This window comes from Microcaecilia unicolor, chromosome 10 (genome assembly GCF_901765095.1).
Source record: "Microcaecilia unicolor chromosome 10, aMicUni1.1, whole genome shotgun sequence".
Classification (NCBI taxonomy): domain Eukaryota; kingdom Metazoa; phylum Chordata; class Amphibia; order Gymnophiona; family Siphonopidae; genus Microcaecilia; species Microcaecilia unicolor.
Window position 1 is genome coordinate 141,891,652 of NC_044040.1, and position 22,883 is coordinate 141,914,534.

At 41.0% G+C, this 22,883-nt stretch overlaps 1 protein-coding gene across 1 annotated transcript in view; it reads right to left on the minus strand.

Moving 5' to 3' along the window:
* Positions 1–16,103: 16,103 nt before the first annotated feature.
* LOC115479228 (ubiquitin carboxyl-terminal hydrolase 19-like) overlaps positions 16,104–22,883 on the minus strand; it is a 106,007-nt gene continuing 99,227 nt past the window's right edge. Inside the window, exon 7 of the mRNA XM_030217060.1 lies at positions 16,104–16,493. Within this exon, the coding sequence (XP_030072920.1) occupies positions 16,260–16,493 (234 nt within the window). The 3' untranslated portion in view covers positions 16,104–16,259. The remainder of the gene's footprint in view (positions 16,494–22,883) is intronic.

The window sequence follows — 22,883 nt, forward strand, 5'->3', positions numbered from 1 at the left end:
AAGCATTATCTTATCTACTTGTTTAGCCACTTAAACTCATCAGATATTATCACCCATAGATCCTGCTGTTCGTACACAATGCTTCATCCCATGTACTGCACCGAAAACCTGAATTCAAGAACCTGCATTTTTTTTAGGATTAAGTCTTAGCAGCCAAAATCAAGACTGTCAAGCTTCACTTGACCTCCATTAGTACATTACCCATGCCTTCCATGACGTTACAGATCTTGGTATCATCTGCAAAAGAAAACCTTCCTCATATTGCTTACGAAAAGAACAAGCTAAGGACAGATCTTTCATCTTTGAACCCATGATACTAGCCTCCTATTTCAGAAAACGCAGAATTGGTTTCATTGGCATTGGCAAGTTATCATTATGCTTGAGATTAGAAATCCCTGCCAGCTTCCTTTCCAGGGGTGCCCGTGAGAAGGAAAGAAAAGTCTAGGGTGATATTTATTCAAGAAAAGGATTAACATCCACGGAAGACAGCTGAAGTTGGGAGCAATCTTCAGAGTATCCCTCCCCACGCTTGTGAAATCTTCCCTTTAGGGTGAGGAAAGTTTAACTCTGTGGATAGAGCAGCCACCTCTCCGTCATTCTTAACAGCACCAACTCCCAGCAAGCAAGCCCAAAACCTTTCAAACGCAGAAAGGCTCACATCTCCAGCCCAAACGACAACCCCCACCCCCCAAAAAAAAGCTTTCTGTCAGTCCTGCAAAACTAGTGAGCGTCCCTCTATCCACAACAAGGAAAACTCAAGCAGAAAACATCCACGGAGGCCCGCAGAAAAACCGGCTAATACATTTTACCTTTCTGAACTGCACTGCAGTGAAAGAAGCAGAGTACAGCCGGCTCCGTCTTCAGCAGCTTTCTCCTTCCCTCTCAGCGTCCCACCCTTGCATAAACAGGAAATGAGGGCGGGACCACCACCACAGCTGAGAGGGAAGGAGAAAGCTGCTGAAGACGGAGCCGGCTGTACTCTGCTTCTTTCACTGCAGTGCAGTTCAGAAAGGTAAAATGAGTTTAAGCACTGGCTGAGCGGCAGGAAGGCAAGGAGGACAGGTTTGAAAAATATTGGGGGTGCTTCAGCACCCACAGCACCCACGGAGTCGGCGCCTATGCTGACTCGGGTGTTTAACTTCTTATCCACTGGTTCAGGATTACCTCCAGCCATGAACACCATGGGCATTACTTTTCTTTGTAAACCTGGTGTGATCCTACTTGTTGCAAATCCTATAGACCAATATCATTGATTAGTGTAGATTTGAAGATATTGGCTAAGCTATTAGGAAATCAATTGGCCCCACAAATACCCCATGTAATCATTTCTGACCAGGCCAGGTTCATCCCGGGCCACAAGACTCTGGACACATTAAATGGGTACTTCAGTTAATTTGGTTGGTCTAGAGGGAACGCATTCCATCCATGCTGATAGCAGTTGATGCGGAAAAAGCTTTTGATAACGTCCATTGGGAAATCATATTTGCAGTGCTCCATAAAGTGGGGGGTAAGATCCATATTTAACTCCTGACTGAAATCTCGCTATACATCTTCAGCTGCATGTATTAAGATTAATGGGACCTATATGGATAGTTTTGCACTTTGGAGGGGGACTAGACAGGGATGCCTGCTGTCACCCATTGTTTGCTTTCGTAATGGAGCCTTTTGCTCAAAGGATTAGGAAAGCAGTTGACATAGGAGTGTAGGTGGGATGGCAAACACATAAGATTTCACTATTTGCTGACGATGTAATCCTGTCAGTAACTAAACCTCACATCCCTCCCAACCATTTTGAAGGAAATGAAGCTACAAGGTGCCATCTCTGGTTTTAAAGCCAACTTAGATAAGACAGAGGCGCTAATGTTACTGGTGAGGAACTGTTGCGGAATAAGGCTACCTTCTATTTTAAGTGGGTGGATTCTCACCTAAAATATCTGGGGGTTAAGATATCCAGTAATCTTTCTAGTCTATATGAGCTGAACTGTGTTCCCCTGCTTAAAAAACTTCAGGAGGACTTATGGGGGTGGGTTAAGGGAATGCTCTCTATGTTGGGATGCTTAGCTATTGTTAAAATGAACATTTTACCCAGACTCCTGTACTTCTTTCAGGCACTTACTCTCCATTTCCAAATCTACCCATGGCAGAACATTCTCTATGGCTTCATTGGGGGCGGGGGGGGGGGGGGGGGGGAAGAAAAAACTTTGCTTGGCAAAAGGAGTGCTTTTCACACACAAAGAATTTTGGGGCCTGGGTATCCCGGATCTATATAGTTATTACTTCACATCCCAACTAGACACATATGGGACTGGAGGAGGGGAATACAAAAACCCTATGTGCAAATAGAATAATACTATGCTACCTTGGGTTTGCTACTGACCTTGTTCTGTATGCCTCTGGAGTAGAGAGTTCAGTCTTTTAGCATTAACCTATATGTAAATCATATTTTTCAGCTTTGGACCTCTGTGAAACGGTTCACCCAACCACAATTCCTAGTCTCTCCCTTGGCGCCCTTGAAAGCTTTGTTACCAGATTCTTTTTCTGAACATGTGGCTCTGGTTAAATGCTGGAGGGTGAAAGGTATTTTTCAGATCTGCCATCCTTTTCAGGGTGGTCTGCTTGTACCCTTTGAGACTCTGCAGAAGACGTATGGGTTGAGTAAATCTGCTTTTTATTTTTATTGTAATGCAGGCATAGCTTGCAAAGTGGACCTTATAGAGTGGCACACATCAGAGAGCTGAGCCACTTAGAACATTTATGGGAAAAGTGCAGCCTTGCTAAGGGTCTTATATCTGCTTTATATTTAACATTGAGAGGGCATGAGATTGTTAAACTTCTGTACATGTGTCAAAGGGAAGCGGACTTACATTGCGAATTTGCTTTATCCCGATAGTCAGAGATTGTACTGAGGGCATCTAAGAGTAATATTTCTGCAGCTTTGAGGGAATGTAATTATAAGGTTCTTATGCGCTGGTATCTGACACCAGAACAAATCCATAAATTTGATAAAAACATTCCATCGCAGTGTTGTTAGGGTGTGTAGCGCAGCAGTCACATCTCCATATTGTCACGATGGTGACTATTTCCTTGTCTGTGCTCACTTCACCCTCTGGTGGCCAGTACCGGTGGCTACTATGGACTGTCTCATGTTCCAGACTTCAGCCCAGCCCAGTCCAGATCTTCCTGGCTGCCAGACTTGCTTTTCTTTTTTGTGCCTGAACAGCACCCTTAGCTGCCTTGTGATTCCTGCAGCTGAACTTCAGCATCTGATGGGCTTTATTAACCTCCTGAAAACTTCTGTTTGCCTTTGCATCGTCTAAGGTCCCTGGTATGTTGGTGCTTTGTTGCACTTCTGCCTAGTCTGGTTTCTTGTCTGAGTTTCTTGTCCGGTTCTAGTTAGTCTGTGTATAGTTTAGCTTAGGTTTATTGCTTATTCCTAGTCTTGTTTCTGGTCTGTATTCCTTGTCTAATTCCTGTTTGTCTGTGTTTCTTCCTTAGTGGCTGCGTGGCAGCTTTCAGTCCTGACTCTTGTCTGTCAGTGTTTTTCAGTGGCTGCTTGGCAGCTTTCAGTTCCTGTCCTTTAGCTTGTCCATTTCCTGCCTATTGTAGTATTGTCTGTCTGTGAGTCCTAGCCCAGTTTCCTGCCTTGCTGCCCATGTATATTCCTTTCCCCTCTGACCCTCAGTCCCTGTTCAGCCTAGTTGGTATCCAGTTCCTGCCCTGTCCAGTAAGTCCTGCCAGCCGCCTGCAACCAGGGGCTCAACTCCTGGGGAAGGGCGGTCAAGTGCAGGTGAAGTCTAGCTGTTTGAGTCCTGCCTTGTCTCTGGTTTGGGGGTGGTTTTGCCTGCCACTGCCGCTCCTCGGCAGTGGTCCAAGGGCTCACGAACCTAGTTTCTGCCTTGAAAACCTAACACATATGTGGTGGGCATGCCCTGTTATTCACATGTTTTGGTTGAGAGTGGTATGCATTTCCAACTCCATTGCAGGGTCTACTGTAGATCCAATGCCCAGGCTCTGTTTATTATATGAAGGGTTAGGGGGCTTTTCAGTGCATCAACAAAAGATTATAATGACTTGCCTTCTAGCAGCTAGAAGTATTTGTTATAATTCTGTTTAACTCTGCTAGTCAGACAGGGGAATGCCTGGAACCATTCCTGATTGGCCCATCTGGGCTGAGCTGACGTCAGTCTGATCTACTTAAGCTTACCCTTCCCAACAACCCTTGCTTTGGCGTTGCCCTTCGTTTCTTGCTGAAGCCTTTCCTTGCGCTGTTTGAGCTTTTGCTCTCTGTATTGTGGAGTTTGTTTTCTCCTTTCTTGCTGTTGCCCTCTGTTGCTCTGTCTCAGTGTGCTTGCTGCTTCCAGCATGTGTCTGATTACCCCTCCTCCCTCACCTGTGATTTCCTCTGTTTGATTCTGGTGCTTTGCGGTAAGCTCACTTATCATTCTGTTCCAGGTTGTTTGTTTTGTTACCTTTGTGCTGTGTTTATATTTTGTGTGTCTTTGTGGCAGACTCGGGACCTTTGTTTCTTTCTGTAGGGTTGCTTGTTCTTTCCTGTGTTTACGTTACCCTTGTCTGCAGTGTTCCTGCCTCTGGCAGCTGTGTGTTCAGAGCTTGGTTAACCCTTTGTCTGCAGTATTTTGCCTGCCTCTGGCAGCTGTTTGTAGCAGTCTTTCCCTTGTGACTGTTTTAATTCTTTTTTTTACTGACACTACCCTTGCTATGTGTGCTGCCCTTTCTGAGCGGGGTGCGTCCCAGGCCCGGCTCTCTATTTTTTGCTGGCTTTTCCCTCTCCTGTCTGCTGGGGGTCTCTTCTCTCTGTATCCATATTTCTCAGTCCCTCATTTTTTTTGTATTATGTGAGGCACAGCCTGATGTGTTTCCTGTAGTTACCTCTCTTAGTTCATTTTTCCCTTGTGTGCTTATCGAGCACTTAGTGTGTTGGTGCTATGGTCCCTGTGGGAACCCCTCATTTTTTCTTTCTCCCTTCCCTGGGTTTGAGTCTGTTCCCGTTAGGCCGTGAGGCCCGCATGAATGCCCTATCTTCCCCTTTCTGGTAGTGCAAGTTGGTCGCGAGTGTATGTGCAGGGCTTGGTAGCTGGGGTGGTGTATAGTACCTGTTTGGTCCATCCTAGGCCTTGGCCTAAAAGCTATATTAGGCCTCGGCCTAGGCTCAAGGGCTCACGTCCAACCTGACAGTATTATAGCTAAGGAATGGACATCACCTCATTCACTGGCCACTGAAGCTTTGGAACATGACGCTGTGCTTTGTGGTACTGATGAAGAAGTTCACGGCTTACCGGAAACATACTTACCAAAAATTCCTAGACTGGGGTGCACCTCTTCAGCAATACCTAGACTCAATATAAGCATCATTACTGGCTTCTGTCACTGCCATTAGTATAATTGTTTTTACTCTTTTTTTAAGGTTGTTTCTTGCTCGGCTATGTAGGTTAGGTTAGTGCCGCAGGGGTGGGAAAAGGGGGTTTGGGGGTTCTCGGGTTGGGGGCTTATGTATTTCCTCAAAGTTATGTGTAGTATTGTATTTGTACCAGTTTTCAGCCTGTATAATTATGCTCTGATTTAAATAACAATTCCAAGTAAAAAAAAAAAAAAGAAAAACATGTTTTTTTGTAACTGTTTCTGTTGTATCATCCCGATTTGTTGATGTACATTGCTTTTCTTTTAAGTGTACTCCTGCTCTGAACCCTAATTTGGGAATATAGCAGATTATAAAAACCTAATATATCAAATAAAGCATGCAGGGACCAATATTCATAATGATTTAAGCGGGCAGGTAACAAGATGTGATCCCACCCTGTTTTGTTCTCCATTGCTTTCTTAATAGTTCCTAACATTCTGCTTGCTTTCTTAATTGCTGCTGCACACTGAACAGAGAATTTCATTGGAACATCAACAATGACACCTAGATTCTTTTCCTGGGTAGTGACTCTAATGTGCACCCTTTGCATCATGTAGTTATAGTTTGGGTTAATTTTTCATTTTCTTCTTCCCTACATGTATCACTTTTCACTTACTCCCACTAAATTTCCTCTGCCATTTCTAGTCTCATAAGGTCCTGCAGAATTCATTAATCTGTAAGGATGGAAGTTTAAGCAATCCTAGGAATATTATAAGAGTCCTTGCTTTATTTCTGAGTTTTCTTTACTTGCAGGATGGCTTTTCTTTTTGAATGAAGATTTTAGTCCAGTGAGGGATTGTTAATTAGTGTCTATCTGGGTGATTTATATTCATAGTGAAATTTAGTGTTGTGGGTATTTGGATCTGTATTGTGTTAAATTTTGTTACCCTCCCTTCCGTTTTTTAAACACAGACTTTTCTCCCATTTCTTTACAAGTTTTGAAATATTTTGGGAGTTTTTCTCTGTGTTTGTTTTCGGAAGGTGGTGGAAGCCTGTGATGGTATATTCACAGTGGAGCATAAAAGTCAGGCTCCCTGTTACACTGAGGCTATTTTTTACAATTTGATATATTTTATCTTTCAGATCTGAATCCCCATAGTGACACTATATTTGAGTGATGTGTTTGATAGTTTCTTTGTCAAAATCCAAATAGGAAATACAGCCATTTTCGAAACAGCAAAACATCTTTTTTTTCGAAAATGGGCACATGCTAGATGGCTTTGTGCTCTATGCATTTATCTTTTTGGTCCATTACAGTTACCTATTTAGAGTAACTAATTGCTTTTCTTTTACTGAAACAACATCCAAGAATACTTATGGTAAAAGCCTTATGGTATACAAAGAGGTAAAATATCCATCTTATACACATTAATGTGAATATTGCATAACTTCATCTCTTGATGCTTATTTCAAAGAGTTTTGACCAACTCATGCCAACCACATCCTCATGTCATGCTGTGCTAGTTACTCTTCAAAAGTAATTGATTACAGTTACTGGGATAGTGAATAAGTACTTTATTGATTACTGCAAGAATGTAATTAACTACAGGAACTAATTACTAGTAACTCAACACAGTGGCTTGTTATTCCTAGGTCCAAATTTTTTTTTACTTCCTCTATTTCTTGTTTTTCTTTATTCTATCTATACTCTTCCATTCTCCTCTCCCTCCTATTTTACACTCTCTCACACACCTCACTGTTTGTCTCTTCCTCATACATTCTTCCTCTCCACTCAATCATAATTCCTTCGTCACCTCTTTCCCTTCTATTCCTCCATACAACCCTTTCCCTTCTTTCTTCTCTCCACTTCTGCCCCTTCCCATGCATTTCTTCTCCACCCTTTTCAGCTCTTCTTCCTCTCATGTCTCTCCTTGTCCCCTTTCTCACCCTCCTTCTCCTCTTGCTTTTTTTCCTCATGTCTTCCCTCTAGCTTCCTGCCCTCCTTTATCTCCTCCTCTGTTTCTATCCTTCCCCCTCCTCCCACCTTTGGGTTTTTTAAATTGGCTAGATTATTGAATTAATATGATTTTAGGTCTGGGCTGTTTTTTCCCCCGCTATGGGAAAAGTGTTTTAACTCCAATCTCAAAGGTAATTGGGTCAGATCTTTCTCAAGTAACCAATTTTAGGCCCATAGCAAGTATATCATTCTTTACAAAATTGGTCGATTTTGTGGTTACTTCCCAGTTATCAGATTATATTCAGAAATTTAATTTCCTTCTTCTTGATTCACAATATGGATTTAGAAATTATCATAGTTTGGAAATCCTTTTGTTGGCTTTGACATCTGAAGTAAGAGAGACATTATGCATTGATAAAGAAATGGTTTTGCTACAATTTGATATATCAGCAGCCTTTGATACTGTTAATCATGACATATTGCTTACAATATGTCATGATTAACAATATGCTTTGGAGTTAAAGCGGACTATACATTTTTGAAAATAAATAAATAAATAAGGTTCTCTTTTACTGGAGTTGTATTTGATTGGTTTTTTTTTTTTAAACAGTATTCTGTTCTTAAAGATGGTGTGTCACCATTCTCTTGGAAATCACCTTGTGTTGTTTCACAAGGTGATCTCCTATATCACCACTTTTGTAAATTTATTTGAATTCATTAGGGGATATTTTGCTGGAGGCTGGTGAAATATTTTCTTATGCAGATGATATTTTTTTGTTGCTCCCCTGTAAGTATAAACCAAGATTCTACTTTCTTCAGGATCAATAATTGTATTAAAAGGTCAGAATTTGTCTATCTCTTACTGTCTTAAACTTAACAAGGATAAGACAAAGGTTCTTTGGTTTAGTGTGAACCCTGGTACTATTCCAGAGAATATTTGCTGTTATGATGGCTCTCAGATTATTTGGGTTCATATTAGATTTGTCTTTGACAATGAGCTACCAGATTAAGCATCTCTTTACAAAAGACTTTTTTTCTTTTAAGTTGAAGCAATTATGGTTAGTTCATTCACACTCCCAGCCATTTTAAAGTACTTGTTATATTACTTATTTTATCACAAATCGATTATTATATGTCCGATTACCACCGCCCAGAAATGGCGCAGGCTCGGGGCGGAAATACTGCCAGTGGCCACACTAGCCTGATGGTAGTCCCAATTTAGCATTTGGTAAATCCATGTTGGGCTTACCGATGCTTTGTAAAAGACCCCCTAAATTTATAATGTAAGTGTTTTCATTTTCTTTGTTATTGTGCATTACTAATTAACGTATCAGTGTTACTCTAGTGTTCATCTGCTCTGAACCTATTTTTAGGGATGAAGTGGACTATAAGTACTCATCATCATTATCACCTTCCTCCTCCAAAGCACACAATGAGGGGCATAATCGAATGGGGCGCCCAAGATTTCCTGAGGGCGTCCTTGCAGGACGCCCTCACAAAGGGGCGGGGAAACCCGTATTATCGAAACAAGATGGGTGTCCATCTTTCGATAATACGGTTGGGGATGCCCAAATCTCAACATTTAGGTCAACCTTGGAGATGGTCGTCCTTAGAGATGGTCGTCCCCAATTTTCAGCGATAATGGAAACCGAGGATGCCCATTCCAGAAATGACCAAATCCAAGGCATTTGGTCGTGGGAGGAGCCAGCATTCGTAGTACACTGGTCCCCCTCACATGCCAGGACACCAACCGGGCACCCTAGGGGGCACTGCACTGGACTTCACAAATTGCTCCCAGGTGCATAGTTCCCTTACCTTGGGTGCTGAGCCCCCCAAACCCACTCCCCACAACTGTACAACACTACCATAGCCCTTATGGGTGAAGGGGGGCACCTATATGTGGGTACAGTGGGTTAGTGGTGGGTTTTGAAGGGCTCACATTTATAAGTGTAACAGGTGGGGGGGGGGGGGATGGGCCTGAGTCCACCTGCATGAAGAGCACTGCACCCACTAAAACTGCTCCAGGGACCTACATATTGCTGTCAGGGAGCTGGGTATGACATTTGAGGCTGGCAAAAATATTTTAAAAGTTTGTTTTGAGGGTGGGAGGGGGTTAGTGACCACTGAGGGAGTAAGGGGAGGTCATCCCTGATTCCCTATGGTGGTCATCTGGTCAGTTCGGGCATCTTTTTGAGGCTTGGTCGCAAGAAAAAATGGACCAAGTAAAATTGGCCAAGTGTTCATCAGGGACGCCCTTCTTTTTTCCATTATCGGCCAAGGACGCCCATGTGTTAAGCATGCCCCAGTCCCGCCTTCGCTATGCTTCCAACACGCTCTCGTGAACTTTGGTCATCCCCGCGACAGAAAGCAGTTGAGGACGCCCAAAATCGGCTTTCGATTATGCCGACTTGGGCGACCCAGGGAGAAGGACGCCCATCTTGCGATTTGTGTCAAAAGATGGGCGCCCTTCTCTTTCGAAAATAAGCCTGCTTGTCTCTCTTCTTTTCCTCCTTCCTTCTGGTACTGTCCCTTCCTCTTCCTCTCAGGCACACTCTTTTTTTCCTCTCTACCTCAGACGCCGAGGGCCCCTTTTACAAAAGCACGCTAGCATTTTTAGCACATGATAAAAATAAGCGTGCGCTAAACATTAGACATGCCAATTATGTTCCTATGGGCGTCTCTAGCATTTAGCATGTGCTAATCATTAGTGTGAGTTAAAAATGCTAGGTCACCTTTGTAAAAGACTCCCTGTGTGAAGTAACAAAACCCTGCAAATGGAGACTCAGAAGTTTACCATACCATACTAAAACTAGGTCTAAGAACGCAAAATGACTATCCTGACCCATGAAAAGTCAGAACTACAAATATTTTAGAATACCTATACACCCCCAGTTGGGAAAAGAGAACAAGATGAATTGCTATAGATTTCACTGTGCCAAAACAGTGGGGTTTAAGCCTGTAAAACTGTATTATTTCTTGAAGTGTATTTATCTAGTTTGGCCAGCAGGTGGTGTTTATATTTAAAGCTATTAACAGAGTAATTACTGTTCCCTCTTTAGTTAACACAGATAACATGTAACCTGAAGTGATATGGCCAGCTACTTTTAAAACTTGTTTTTCTGGGCTCTGATTGGCCCAGGAGCTCAAAATTCTGCTAGGATTTACTGGCTTTTTCTCCAGTCTTAGCCAGGGAGAAAAGAGAAAAGGATCTCTTTGCTGAGGCCCTGTGAACAGTTTTATTTGATAACCTGTGAGCAGCTATATGTCCTGATCTCCCCAGGTACTATTTAGATAGTAAACAAATCTTTAGATAGTGTTTTAATTGATCCATATTTCAGTTACCTGTTATTGTTTTGCTGATTGCACCTTTTCTGTTCATTGTTCTAATTTTTCATGACAATAAACACTTTTAGTTTATTGCCTCTGCTTATCTGGACTAAGAATCCTGGTTGTTTGTGTGTTGGGTCTGTGAGTGCTTTCTGGGAACTGTGGGACCACTAAGAGTGTGGTCCCCAGTAACCTAGAAATCACTGGGGATAATTTGAGAGTGGGAGACTCACCCAGAGGTTGCTGGGACCCAGTCAGTGGCAGGAGGGTGCTAGTGTAGAGCACAAGTGGCAGGTGCAGGCGGATCTGAGCTGTGCTGGGGATAGACCCTCTAAGTGGCTGCGGAGTAACCCCAGATGGGTGACTAGGCATGTCATGACAAGAACCTATATGGAAACTCAGTTACACATGGAAAACACAGACCATCACCAAGTAAAGACTGGGGACCCAATGTTCAAAGCTTAAACTGAACTCAGTGGACCTGGTGCTGATATTCAGTGGCACTTAACTGGGCAATGTCAGCCATCCTGAAGCTTTAGATGCTGAATGTAAGCCACATTGAACTCCTGAGGTATATGTGGGATATAAGTGTCAAAATAAACACCTCCAAAACAGATCCTGTGAGTGGTGCAACACAGAAGAAAGAAAAATAGAAATGCATTTTCTCCAATACTAAACAAAATACAAGAAATGCACTTTTTCAAAGCTGACCTTTGTCTAATTATTTTATTTTTCCGGTTGGGTTAGTCCTTGTCATTCTCTCTTCCACTTTTGCTTGTTGTTTTTCTCCAGGATCCCAATTCCATTTTCTATAGCACTATGTATGGTACTGCTGGCTCTGCCCCCTCTGATGTGCACTTCCTGTTGTTGTGGGGTGTGGGATCAGCAGAACCTTGCACAGCATTTCAGTGGAGAGGCTCCGCAGCCTATTCCTGTCATTTCATCACTGAGATTGGTGGCCAAGACAAGAATAAAGGAGGTACGAGGGGAGGGGTATGTGAGGGAGATCATGGAGGGGAAGGCAAGAGGGGGGGATCCTGGATGAGGGGGCAGAGAGAAGAGAGATGGGAAAATGATGAATCAGGATGGAGGGTGGCAGGCACTCCTTTCAACCCCTAAATTCTGCAGGATTTGGGGGGGGGGATGTCACCCCTGCCTCCCCCTAAACTATGCCCATGGATTCCCCCTAGTCTCAGTATGTTCAGTGTGTAACTGTGACCTCACCCTGGGCACGATACTTCACCCTACAATACCCTTAGAATACCTCGGGCAAAATATTGTGTATCGGACAGGGTTAAAGTACAGACATTAAAACTAGCCCCGTCTCCCCATTTCTAAAATGGGAAGAGGAAATAAAACTAAATTTGTTATTATATTTTGTTATAACTCAGGAAAACAAATGACTTTTACATTGATAATTCAATAAATTATTCTTTTCATTTATGTCATGGATATGTGTAAAGTTCCGATCCGTTTAACAAATTAAATATATATTTTTTTTAGTACATCAACAATCCAACAGATCAACTTCTTCAACTTTTTATCAGATAAGTATAATTTGACTTTAGCAAAATTCATTAACTAAATATGTATCTAATCTTAAAATTTTGTCTAAACATTCCCCTCTTCTATAAGAATTGATTCTTTGTTATTATTTCTTTTTCAGGTTCTCATTCAACAAGCAGGTAAGTATAGTTTGTGGGGTTTTTTTTTCCTGTTCCTTCGGTTAGCTCCTTATAAGTCAGTCTTTGTGCTGTTTGTATGTTAACCTCAGTACACTTAGCTTTCTTCCCGCTTTCTTGTATATCTTCTGTTCTTCTTCTTTCTTTAACGTTGGGTACCATATTTTTACAGTCAGCTAGAGGCAGGAACCTGGTTCAGGGTACCTACTAACCTGAGCTTTAAAAAGCAATAAAGAAAAACCCTAAACCTTACCTCCTTCTGTAAAGAAATAACCCTTTTTAAATGAACTTAAAAGTATTTCCCTAACTAGCTTCCCCAATAAAAGAAATATATAATTGTTTGACCCTAATCTAATCCCACCCTTCAAATGATGTTTCTCAGAATAATTATTTCTTTATGACCAGACTCACTGAGATTACCAAAGGAAAGCAGAGAGTTTGAACTCTTCTGAGTCAGGTCTCACATAGTAGCACTGTATGCACTTTAACTTTAAAATTTTATAACAATAAAAGCAATTAATTTTGTAATCTGCAGGGATTTTCTTTCCTCCTTATAAATTATTCACAAAACCCCTGCTTAATCTGATAGTAAGAAATGAACATTTAAACTGTCACGTTAGTCCTGTACATCTCACAGGACAAGTAGTTCATTGAACAAGCTTTACCAGCTTATTAAACAGTTAAGACTTGCTGACTGTATTAATTTATGTTAGCATAAACACTTCAGCCAGCTCACACAGTTTCCAATTACAACTTTAAAAAGCCTTTAAAGACGCGGCAGGCTTTGGACAAGTAATCAATCATCTTAAATCACTCTCTGAACACACACACGTTCCCCCAAACTCTAATTTGTCAGTTTTTAGAACTTTTTTCACTCTCCGCTGACCAGAGACCTTTACTACAGGTCTTGTCAGCTTTGCACCTACCTCCCAACTGCCAACTGCCCTGTTTAGAATCTGATGACATCTCTGCCAGAGCTTGAGCTCTAAGCACGAGCCCCGGGCACTCTAAACCCCCAGTACACAGATATAGCATTTGCACATTATATTAAATACATTTTAAACATAAAGAAACAGCTGTTTAAATAAATGCAAATATTAATACCTTTTTATTCCTGAAACCCGAAAATCTTCCTTGTTCTCTTCTGGCACGAGCCTCCTGCTCAGCTCCGTCCACGAGCCAGCATTCAGCTCATGCCAACTGCTGTTTCTCCTCCTCACGCACCCCCATCTATTCCCTGGCGCGTGCAGCACCCACTACGTGACCGGCCACTTTATTAAAACAAAAAAAATGCTGGGAGAGTGCACCGAAGCACTCTCCCACCCTTTCTCCAGTCCCACGCCGACTCTATCTTCTCTTCGGAACCGGCTCTGCTATTTAAAAGAACCGGCTCCTTTAAGCCTAGGGAATCCCTGGCCCTGCGTCAAAAACGTGCGTCTGACGTCATTACGTCGACGTCAGACGCTGACGCAGGGCCAATCAGAGCCCAGAACAGCTTTCCTCGAGCTCTCCCCGGACTTCCCCTTCTTCGCCTTCGCTCCGCCCATCGCCAAACAGCTGACTGATGCTGCCGGAGCGCCTCACTCTCTCTCTCTGGCGCGACCTCGCTATAATTGTTATAGCGCCAACGCGCCAAAAACAGCCTGAGCTCCACAACCCTCCAGCCCTAAAAAAACCTCCCTTACATCACCTGACGCCGTCAACGCGATGGCGAACACCACCCCGGACCTCAGCCACCCTCGGAGAGCCTTAGGTACCAAAATAATTTAACCCCTTATGGGTTACAAGTGGATGACCCTCCTCTGACTCACCTACATTCTGTGGATAGTATCTCTCTAATCCCATCACAATCTGTGAATCAGTTGCCACTGGTCCCATGTGCTCTGAAGATGTGTTCCTTACATTCTCGACATGGCCATGTTTCGGCCCAAAGGCCTGCCTCAGGGGTCTTATGACAATTGGCAATTACATACACGTTTTTTAGGAGAGGTGTAGTATAACAGGCTTGTTCCTGGCAATCACGTTTAAAAAATTTTTTTTGAAGTGAGGAGACCCAAGAGAGTTCTGTCGTACCATATTTTCCACAGTGCATGTTTTACACTACACTACCTGAGGTTGTAAAGACCCCTGAAGCAGGCCTTTGGGCTGAAACACGGCCGAGTCGGGTCATTTTTTAATATGAATAAAGACATTTTTGGTATCCTCATTCGTTCTCCTCACTTTTTTGTCTTATATCTCACGGTTTCGTGAGGGTTTTCACCTCCTTTTTGTTGTGGCTTTCCTTACATTCTCATCTTGTTTTATGGCCTTGTACCCTCTAAATTCATCACATTCTCTGGGTTATGGTATAAGCCAATTGTCAGAATTATTTTATCAATATAAAAATGCAGCTTTTAAAAGATGTATTGAAACTGCATTTCAATACCTTCTTTCCCCTTTTCCTTGGGAATTTCTGGTAGCAGGGCTAGTCAATTACAAACACTTAACAGAGACAAAAGCTGGCTGGGAGGGTCACCAAGACATCTCTAGAGAACAAAAGACTGGAGCAGACAGAGACTCCTATGACTCAAATGACAAAAGAAACTCCACCTATCACAGCAGACTGAAACCCTCAAGCTATAGAAAAGCCATTTGCCAGCAGATATCCAGGAAACATGTGACCATGCTTCCCTGCAAACTACAATACCCAAGATCCCCTGCAAACTACAACTCAGGGAACATTATAAAAAGCCTGGAAACAGCCCAGCTCTCTCTCTTGGAACCTGCCTCCTCTTGAGACCTGCCGCTCTCTTTGGGGTCTGCTGATGCCTTGCTCCTGACCATGTGCTCATCAATCAGCTGGACCACAGCATGCTTGTAACAAGGACTGTAAGAACCTACCTGTTACTTTGTTCTATTTTATGCACAAATTCTCTGTTCTAAGATCCTTTTAAAAGCTATCTCTCGTTTGTAACCTTATTTATATGATTGCATTAATCATATTGTAAAATAATAAACCTTTTGAATCTAAATATATAGTGTTCTTGTCCTTTAGACCTGGTAATGCAGGTTAATGCAATCCAATAAGTACACTTAATTCCTTTTATTCTTGAATCGTTCTTACCTTGTGGGTAAGTGGTGGAGAAATTTTAGCGAGTGCTCTAGAGCTCTTTCCCCCAAGATAAATCATTTCTTGTAACATCTGAAAGGATTTCCCTTGGTCCTATTACATTCTGCAAGACTCCCTGTAATTCCATCATGTACTGTAAATGGGCTCCTGCTGGTCCTGTAGCATTCTGTGTGTTTGGCACATCTATTTCCATCATATTCTCTGGATGGCTTCTCTTGGATCCCATCTTGTCCTGTGAATGGGCTGCCAACACATTCTTGGAAAGGGCTCCCCTGATCTCATCATATGCTATGAATGACTTACTGCTGAACTCACTGCACTTTGAATTTGAATTTTCTATGTTCCTATGATATCTTTTGAGTGAAGAACCTCTAGTGTCATTGCATTCTGAAGATGAGTTCATACTGGTCGTACTTTGTTTTTCAAATGGGCTATCTCTGATTCCATCACACTCTGCGAGAGGATTACCTGTGGTCTCATTTTGCTCTGCAGATGGTCTCCCTGTAGTGCCTCTGTATCCTTCAATAGCACACCCTCTGTTACCATTGTGTTCTGGGCTCTTACTGTATTTTTCAAATGAATTGTCCCTGATCCCATCATATTTTGTGAGTGGGATACTTCTGGTTCCATTGGACTCTAAAGGTGTGTTCTGTATGTTTTTGTCTTGTTCAGTGGCCTTATACCCTTTAATTCCATCACTTTCTGTGAATGCATTTCCTTTTGTCCTATTACATTCTGCAGTATCCCCTATGGTTCCTTTTTGTATTGCAATTGTGCTCAGCAAATGAGTTCCCTCTCCTCCCATGTTTTTTATTTGGACACTCTCTAGTTTCTGTGTGTACTGGAATTGGTTACCTTTGGTTCTACAGTGTTCTGTGGAAGGGATCCCTTTGATCCCATATGACCATCAGTAGTCTCAACATAAATCTGTTCCATTGTCATGGTCTTAAAGTTTTCAGATAAATTCCCCTGAATGCATTCGTATTTTGTAGGTTGTGCTGCTTCAGGACTAACTTGCTCTTGCAATGGACTTTCACATTCTGAGGGTGCATGTGATGTCTAGTTAAGAAAAAAAAAAAAGAAAGAAAGAAAGAAAGAAAGTAAAACCATTAAAGAAAAGGTACTCAGAAGAAACATCTAAGTTGCATCCTTAATGATAAAATTTATTTTAAAAAATCTCAAAGGTAGCTACAAAAATAGCATCTTTACCAGATTAACAGATTTGGACAAATGCTAAGCTTTCAGGACTATGAAAAGTCCTTTGTCAGGAAGCAATTGCTTTATTGAGGATTAACATTTAGGTCACCCCAGAGATGTAGGGTCCAATATTCAAACCTATTTAAATTGCCAGGAGAGGCTCCTGGCCGTTTACATTGCTTGTGTAGGGCTAAATAAGGATATTCTGTGGCACTTAACTGGACAGTGCTGCTGAATATCCCCTCTAACTTACCATGCCAAAACCAGCTAGTTTGTGGGCAGGTCAGGGGAGTTAGGGCATTGTAGAAACCTAGCTGGTTAGCAGAGATTTCCAGTCTGCTAACTGAACATATGAATAGCCATACTGGGTCATACCAACAGTCCATCTAGCCTAGTATCCTGCTTCCAACAGTGGCCAATCCAGATTGTACAAAATCCACAGTTGTACTAAATCCAATTATCCAAAACTCAGTTCATTCAGTTCATAGTATATAAAAAAATATGTAGAAACAAATGGTACCAAGGAAATATTTTTATTCAACTGTCAATGCCATGACAGAGCAATGCAACATCAGGTTGCATAGGAAGCAAGTATACAAGAACAGTCTCATCAGTTACAAAGCTGCAGTTATAGTTGCTTGTTACTACATTTCACCTCTAGTTTATATACAGTTTTTTTCTTTTTATCACACACTGCTCTATTCTTTTCATGTGAATCATGATTCTCACAAAAGCCATCTGGCGTCTAGGTTCCTTTCACTCCCTTTTTTCTTATCTGCAAAAGGTACAGCCACAAGTTTTAGTTCTCTTGCCAATCGTTGTTCTCTGTTATTTCTTTCCTTATGAATCATGCTCACATGTTCATTCTGCAGACCTCTGCACATTCTGTACAAGGTCAATTATATTTCTACTGCTGCTTGTCCTGCAAGCAACCATTTTCTTTCTGCTTGACTCCATTTTGTATTGCCAATTATTTACATACCTCCCTTGAACACTGATGACAGTGTTCACATTATTATGCACTAATAGTTTCACTAGCATGTTTGAGCTTGTTTAAGATGTAGAATGTCACATTACTCTTTTTCACAAGGCCGTCGTCACTAGGAAACAGTTTCTGTCAAGTGCTATTTTTTCATTACAGATGCTTTAGCATACACATTGTGTATTTCTTTTTTCTCAATCAATTCCTGATTGATCTGGGTTATGTTTACATTTTGTTTTTGTGAGATCATGGTTGTGGTTGTTACTTTTGTCAATATGTTTCCACATATTTTCATACAGCAAGGAATTAGACAAGCCAGTAGCAATAAAACTATTATAAAAACAATTGCAAATGTTACAAGACCTTTTAACCATGGGCCCAGTCCTCCAAACCATCCTTTTACTGATTCCCACCATGAGGTATCCAATATACCTTCATAATCTTTGCTTGATAATTTTACCAAGTCAACAATACGCTTCATTGCATTTCTTACAATTATTGATTTATTTCTAATAACTGAACAACAGGAGGTATCATTCACTATCCCGCACACTCCTCCAGATTGGGCCAACATAAAATCAACCGCCATGCGTGTGTGCATTGCATATCTCGCTGTATCATCAATTTCCTCTTGAAGTGCTGTTATAGCTATATCTAGTTCATGTGTTACAACATGTAATAGTGATTGTAAGCGTCTGATTGACATACCCATTTCAGCTGCAATGGCAGATCCTGCAAATGGAAGCCATCCAGTGGCTGACAAGGCATCTAGACGTTTCTTGGTCATAGGATAAGTACTGTTAATATAATCCAATGCTAATTGTAAAGCTTGATCATCTCCTGTTAAAGCACTAAAGGAGGTACTGGAAACATGTCTTTTACGTCGTCTCTGACTATTAGAACTATGTGATGTGGCATTTAATGGAATGATCAAATCAAATAAATTTAGTTGAACAAGAGTGCAGAACTTATAACATGATGGAAGATAAGTGTACAGGATATTATCACATAACAGATAATCTCCCAACCGTAAAGACTGTAGAGAAGTTAGGTTATGATATAAAGCATAGGTTTGAGAAAAAGGAAAAATAGGATTATTTAGTGCCTTAAGTGAAGAACACGCAGTAGGCATAGCAGTAATGGCTTGTATAGAAGAGGCATTAAATTGACATAATGAAAAGAAGAAAGTCAAATTTGTGAGAGTAAGGTTAGTAGAGGTCACATAAGAGGTTGTCAGTGTCCGGTTACAGAACATTTTGTTAGCACAAGCTATAGATGTTGCAGTCTGATTTATGACATAAGATCCCTGTAACACGGTCCAATTTCGGGATTGTATGTCATAAGTATAATTACATAAAACATTAGGCATCTTACCCTGAAGTGAACTAGAGTTTATCAGACACCAATAGTTTAGTGCAGGAATAGTATGAGCAAACAAAGAAGGCAGGCGTTGAGCAGTAACATTGGTCCAATATTGCCTGTGCTCATGACCCAGACCCAAATAGCAGGTACCATTACTGAAACAGTTATGAATACCTTGCAACTTAATCATAGAATAAGGGTGAATATGTGCTGGAATGGTAGTTACAGAAGTGACAAGTGGAGTGCAAACAATACAGTTAGTCAGATTAAGAGTCTTTGAGGCATGTTGAATTCTTTCAACATATGTATTGAGTCCATAAGTAAGTCCTACCAGCAAACAGATTGCAAAAATCTTCATAATCCTTTTACACTGATAATGTTGTTAATCAGTGCCCTTTGGAGGTACAATGGTGGTTTCTATTTCCTCAGGTAGTCCTAGATCATGAGCCTTACGTATATCAGATAGATGTACCCAAGTGATGTGGTCTGACAATCTTGCTGCTGTATGAGTTAGCTCTTTTATTTCAAATGGTCCCACGTAAATTGGGTCCTTCCAGGTCTTATGTGTGAAGTTCTTTCGAAGGACCTTTTGACCTACTGAAAAAGATGAAGAAAAAGTCAGATTAGGAGCTTCCTTCGATTTACAAATTGCCATGTCTCTAGTTAAATTTATTATTGGATTTTTTTGTTTCCAATAATTAGTTATACCGTCAAAGCCGGTATCAATTTCTTTTACAGGTACCCCTCTAGGGTCTCGTCCTGTATGTAATTGAAAAGGTGAGATCTGTAATTTTGTACTTGGATGACACCTTAACTGTAGCACAGCCATGGGCAATAAGTCCAACCAGGTATATCTCTTTTCTGAGCCCCGATTTAATGAGGCTAGTAAGACTCTAAGTCTTGTTTTTAATAGGCCATTATAGCGTTCCACTAGGCCATTAGAAGTAGGGCGATAGACTGCCACCCGTCTATGCAGTATTCCACATAAATCAGTCATATCTTTGACCAGTGAGTTTACAAAATGACTTCCATTGTCCGTTACCAATTTTTGTGGACATCCATGGGCTGGTAATATATATTTCAAAAAGGTGTCTATTACCACCTGAGCAGTTTCCTTTGAACACGGAAACGCTTCCACCCATTTTGTAAATGCGTCGACCCACACTAAAAGATACCTTTTACCTTTTACTGGTATTACCATATCTGTAAAGTCCAAATGCCACTCTACTCTGGGTCCCGTTGAAATTGGAATGGATCCAGGAGAAATAACTGGACCTCGATGTACTATATTTTTGGAGCAAACTAAACAGTTTAGTACAATTCTCATGGCATAAGAAAGCATATTAGGATGCCAAAACGAGACTTCCATAGCTTTACTCATGTCAGACGCTGGTAAGTACAATGTCACATGCCAATTATAAAAATTATTTATCAATTCAGAAGTAGATCAGGAATGGTAGACAGCAGGCCTTAACACAGACTGGTGCCATCAGTGATCACAGTCAAATGATGTCACGTCCTGCCTGCCAACTAAGGTGAGAGGACAATTTGATGAACCTGAAAAACAAGAAAGAGGACTCCAAACGATAAATCAGAACAGGGCCTCTATGTAGGCCTCAGGGCATAAATGATAATAATTCACTCAATATCTGGTCAAACCCTTAACAAAATGCCATTAGCTTAATTCTATACTCAAATTTCATGCTTCTTTTGATAGGTAATACAGAATAAAATGAATTGCTATTCTGGCCTATCCTCAAACAGTATAGTCCTGTTGAAACACTTCCACATATATCCACTTCCACAACCCTTCTATCTAACTTACAAGTGTACTTTCGTAGCACATAATCATGTACTCCTGCCATGTGGTTATTCACACTATTCACACAACTTGCACATTGGCAGTATATCTTTTACAAGCTTCAAACATCTCAGTAACCTTTCAATGACTGGGAACTTGCTTCCATCTTCTTCATAATGTGATTCCCTATGATTTAAAACTTACATTTAGATCTTTATCATGGTACACCTCACCTCTCTGGACAACCAGGTTTAAGCGTCCAGCTAAATCATGAGACATATGATTTATGGAGAAAAGTTAGAACAAGGATGATGTCAGCAAAGTAGGCAGGTGCCTAGAAATGTTCTATAGCAGCACAAAGCATTCTCATTCAAGGTACATTAACAACTTCTTAATCTGAACATTCAGCTAAATTCCTTTACCCTGGAGGGGGCAATATCTCTGGAGTCACAATTGCCCAAGGTAAAGTAACACAGATATATATTTATCACAAGCATGATGAGTTAAACACATTAAGTAGTTTAGTAGACAAACGGTTCTTTGCATAAATCACATTATTAAAACTAAAGTCTGTAATTGTGAGTCTTGTCTGTCTGCCCTGGTTTAGACCGCAAGCTCCTTTGGGCAGGGACTGTTTCTTTTTTTTTTTTCTTTTTTTCTCTTTCCCAAAGCAACTTGTGCATGTAATACACACAAAGATCAGCAGAGGGAGCAAGTCATCAATAAAAGAAAGAAGAGTGACATCATAAGCAAACAACTGAACACTGAAACAACGAAAATCCACATGAAACCTAAAACTTATCTCTCTGAAATCTCAATTACCGTACAGAACATACACGTGGGATATTTCACTAGACAAACATTTATTGTACAAATCCTACTGAGGTAGGTACAGAGAATAGGCAAGAAATAGTTTGCAAATCTCATGAATAACTTAGGAATTTGCATCCCTCCCCTGCAGTGGAGGAAAACAAATTTAGTGCAATACAATTAAGCAGCTGTGATTTGCACTGCCTACGAGACTCATAAGGTTTGCATAAAAGGCAAATGAATCATGGCTACAGGCAGCTGATATGTCCCTGAAGAAAAGCACAAACTGGACCCTTTTTTTTTTTTTTTTCCGAATGCAGGGTTTGTTTAATGTATCTGTGCAGAAGCGGGGAGGAAACAAGCTCTCTCGGTAACTTTGACATAAGTTACAAATCTGAGTTTTAAAATCCAATGTTTTAGCTTTTGGGGTGTGGGATACCTTCTGTGGTTTTCTTTACATTCTTTAGGGACTATAGTCAGTAAATGAACACGATATCATAAATCTCACAGTAAATTACAACAGATGCACCGTGCTTTGAACCCAAGTGCAGCATAGAGCTATAAGAATACAAATATTAAATCTAATGTAATAAAAGAGAAACAAAGTGAGGCAACCCAGGCAGTTGCCTAGAAGGGCACTGGGATAGCACAAAATCCTGGTATACAAGGTATATAAAATTTGTAATAACTCCATAATCCAAAAACTTAGCTAAATAATTCCTATTTATTTATTTATTTATTTTAAACCTCAGAAAATGCCGTCATGCACCTTTCAGTAAATCACAAAGTTGAAAGTTAACATAGCGTGACAAAAACAGCTGGAGGAAAATCAAGGCTGCATTCCTGAAGGGAGGCTTTATATTTAACCTCCGTAATACTATACCCATAAGACTTAAAGAAAAGCATGAATTGTCATACCCTTTTTAACAACCAGATTCAAGAAAGATAAACAACATTATCCCCAGCAACGAAATCCTGGTGCTGCATATACAAAGCTTGCACCGTCTGCTGTAGAAGAGACAGGAACCTCAATATCAATATTAATATGAGCCATTTTACATATAGTACAATAGTATTGCAAATAATAGCAAAGAACAAAAAGTGCAAGGAAAAATAAAAAATAAAACAGAAAAATGGCAAGCAGCGTAAGGAAATATAATACAGAAGAAAGAATGACGTCAAAGTTATACTCACAGGATCCAAATAACAAGATAAACTCTGCTACGAGATCAGAAGATTGCAGGGCACCTCTCACGAGCTGGCCAGTATCGTAAGACCGATGCTCCTGGGCTCAATC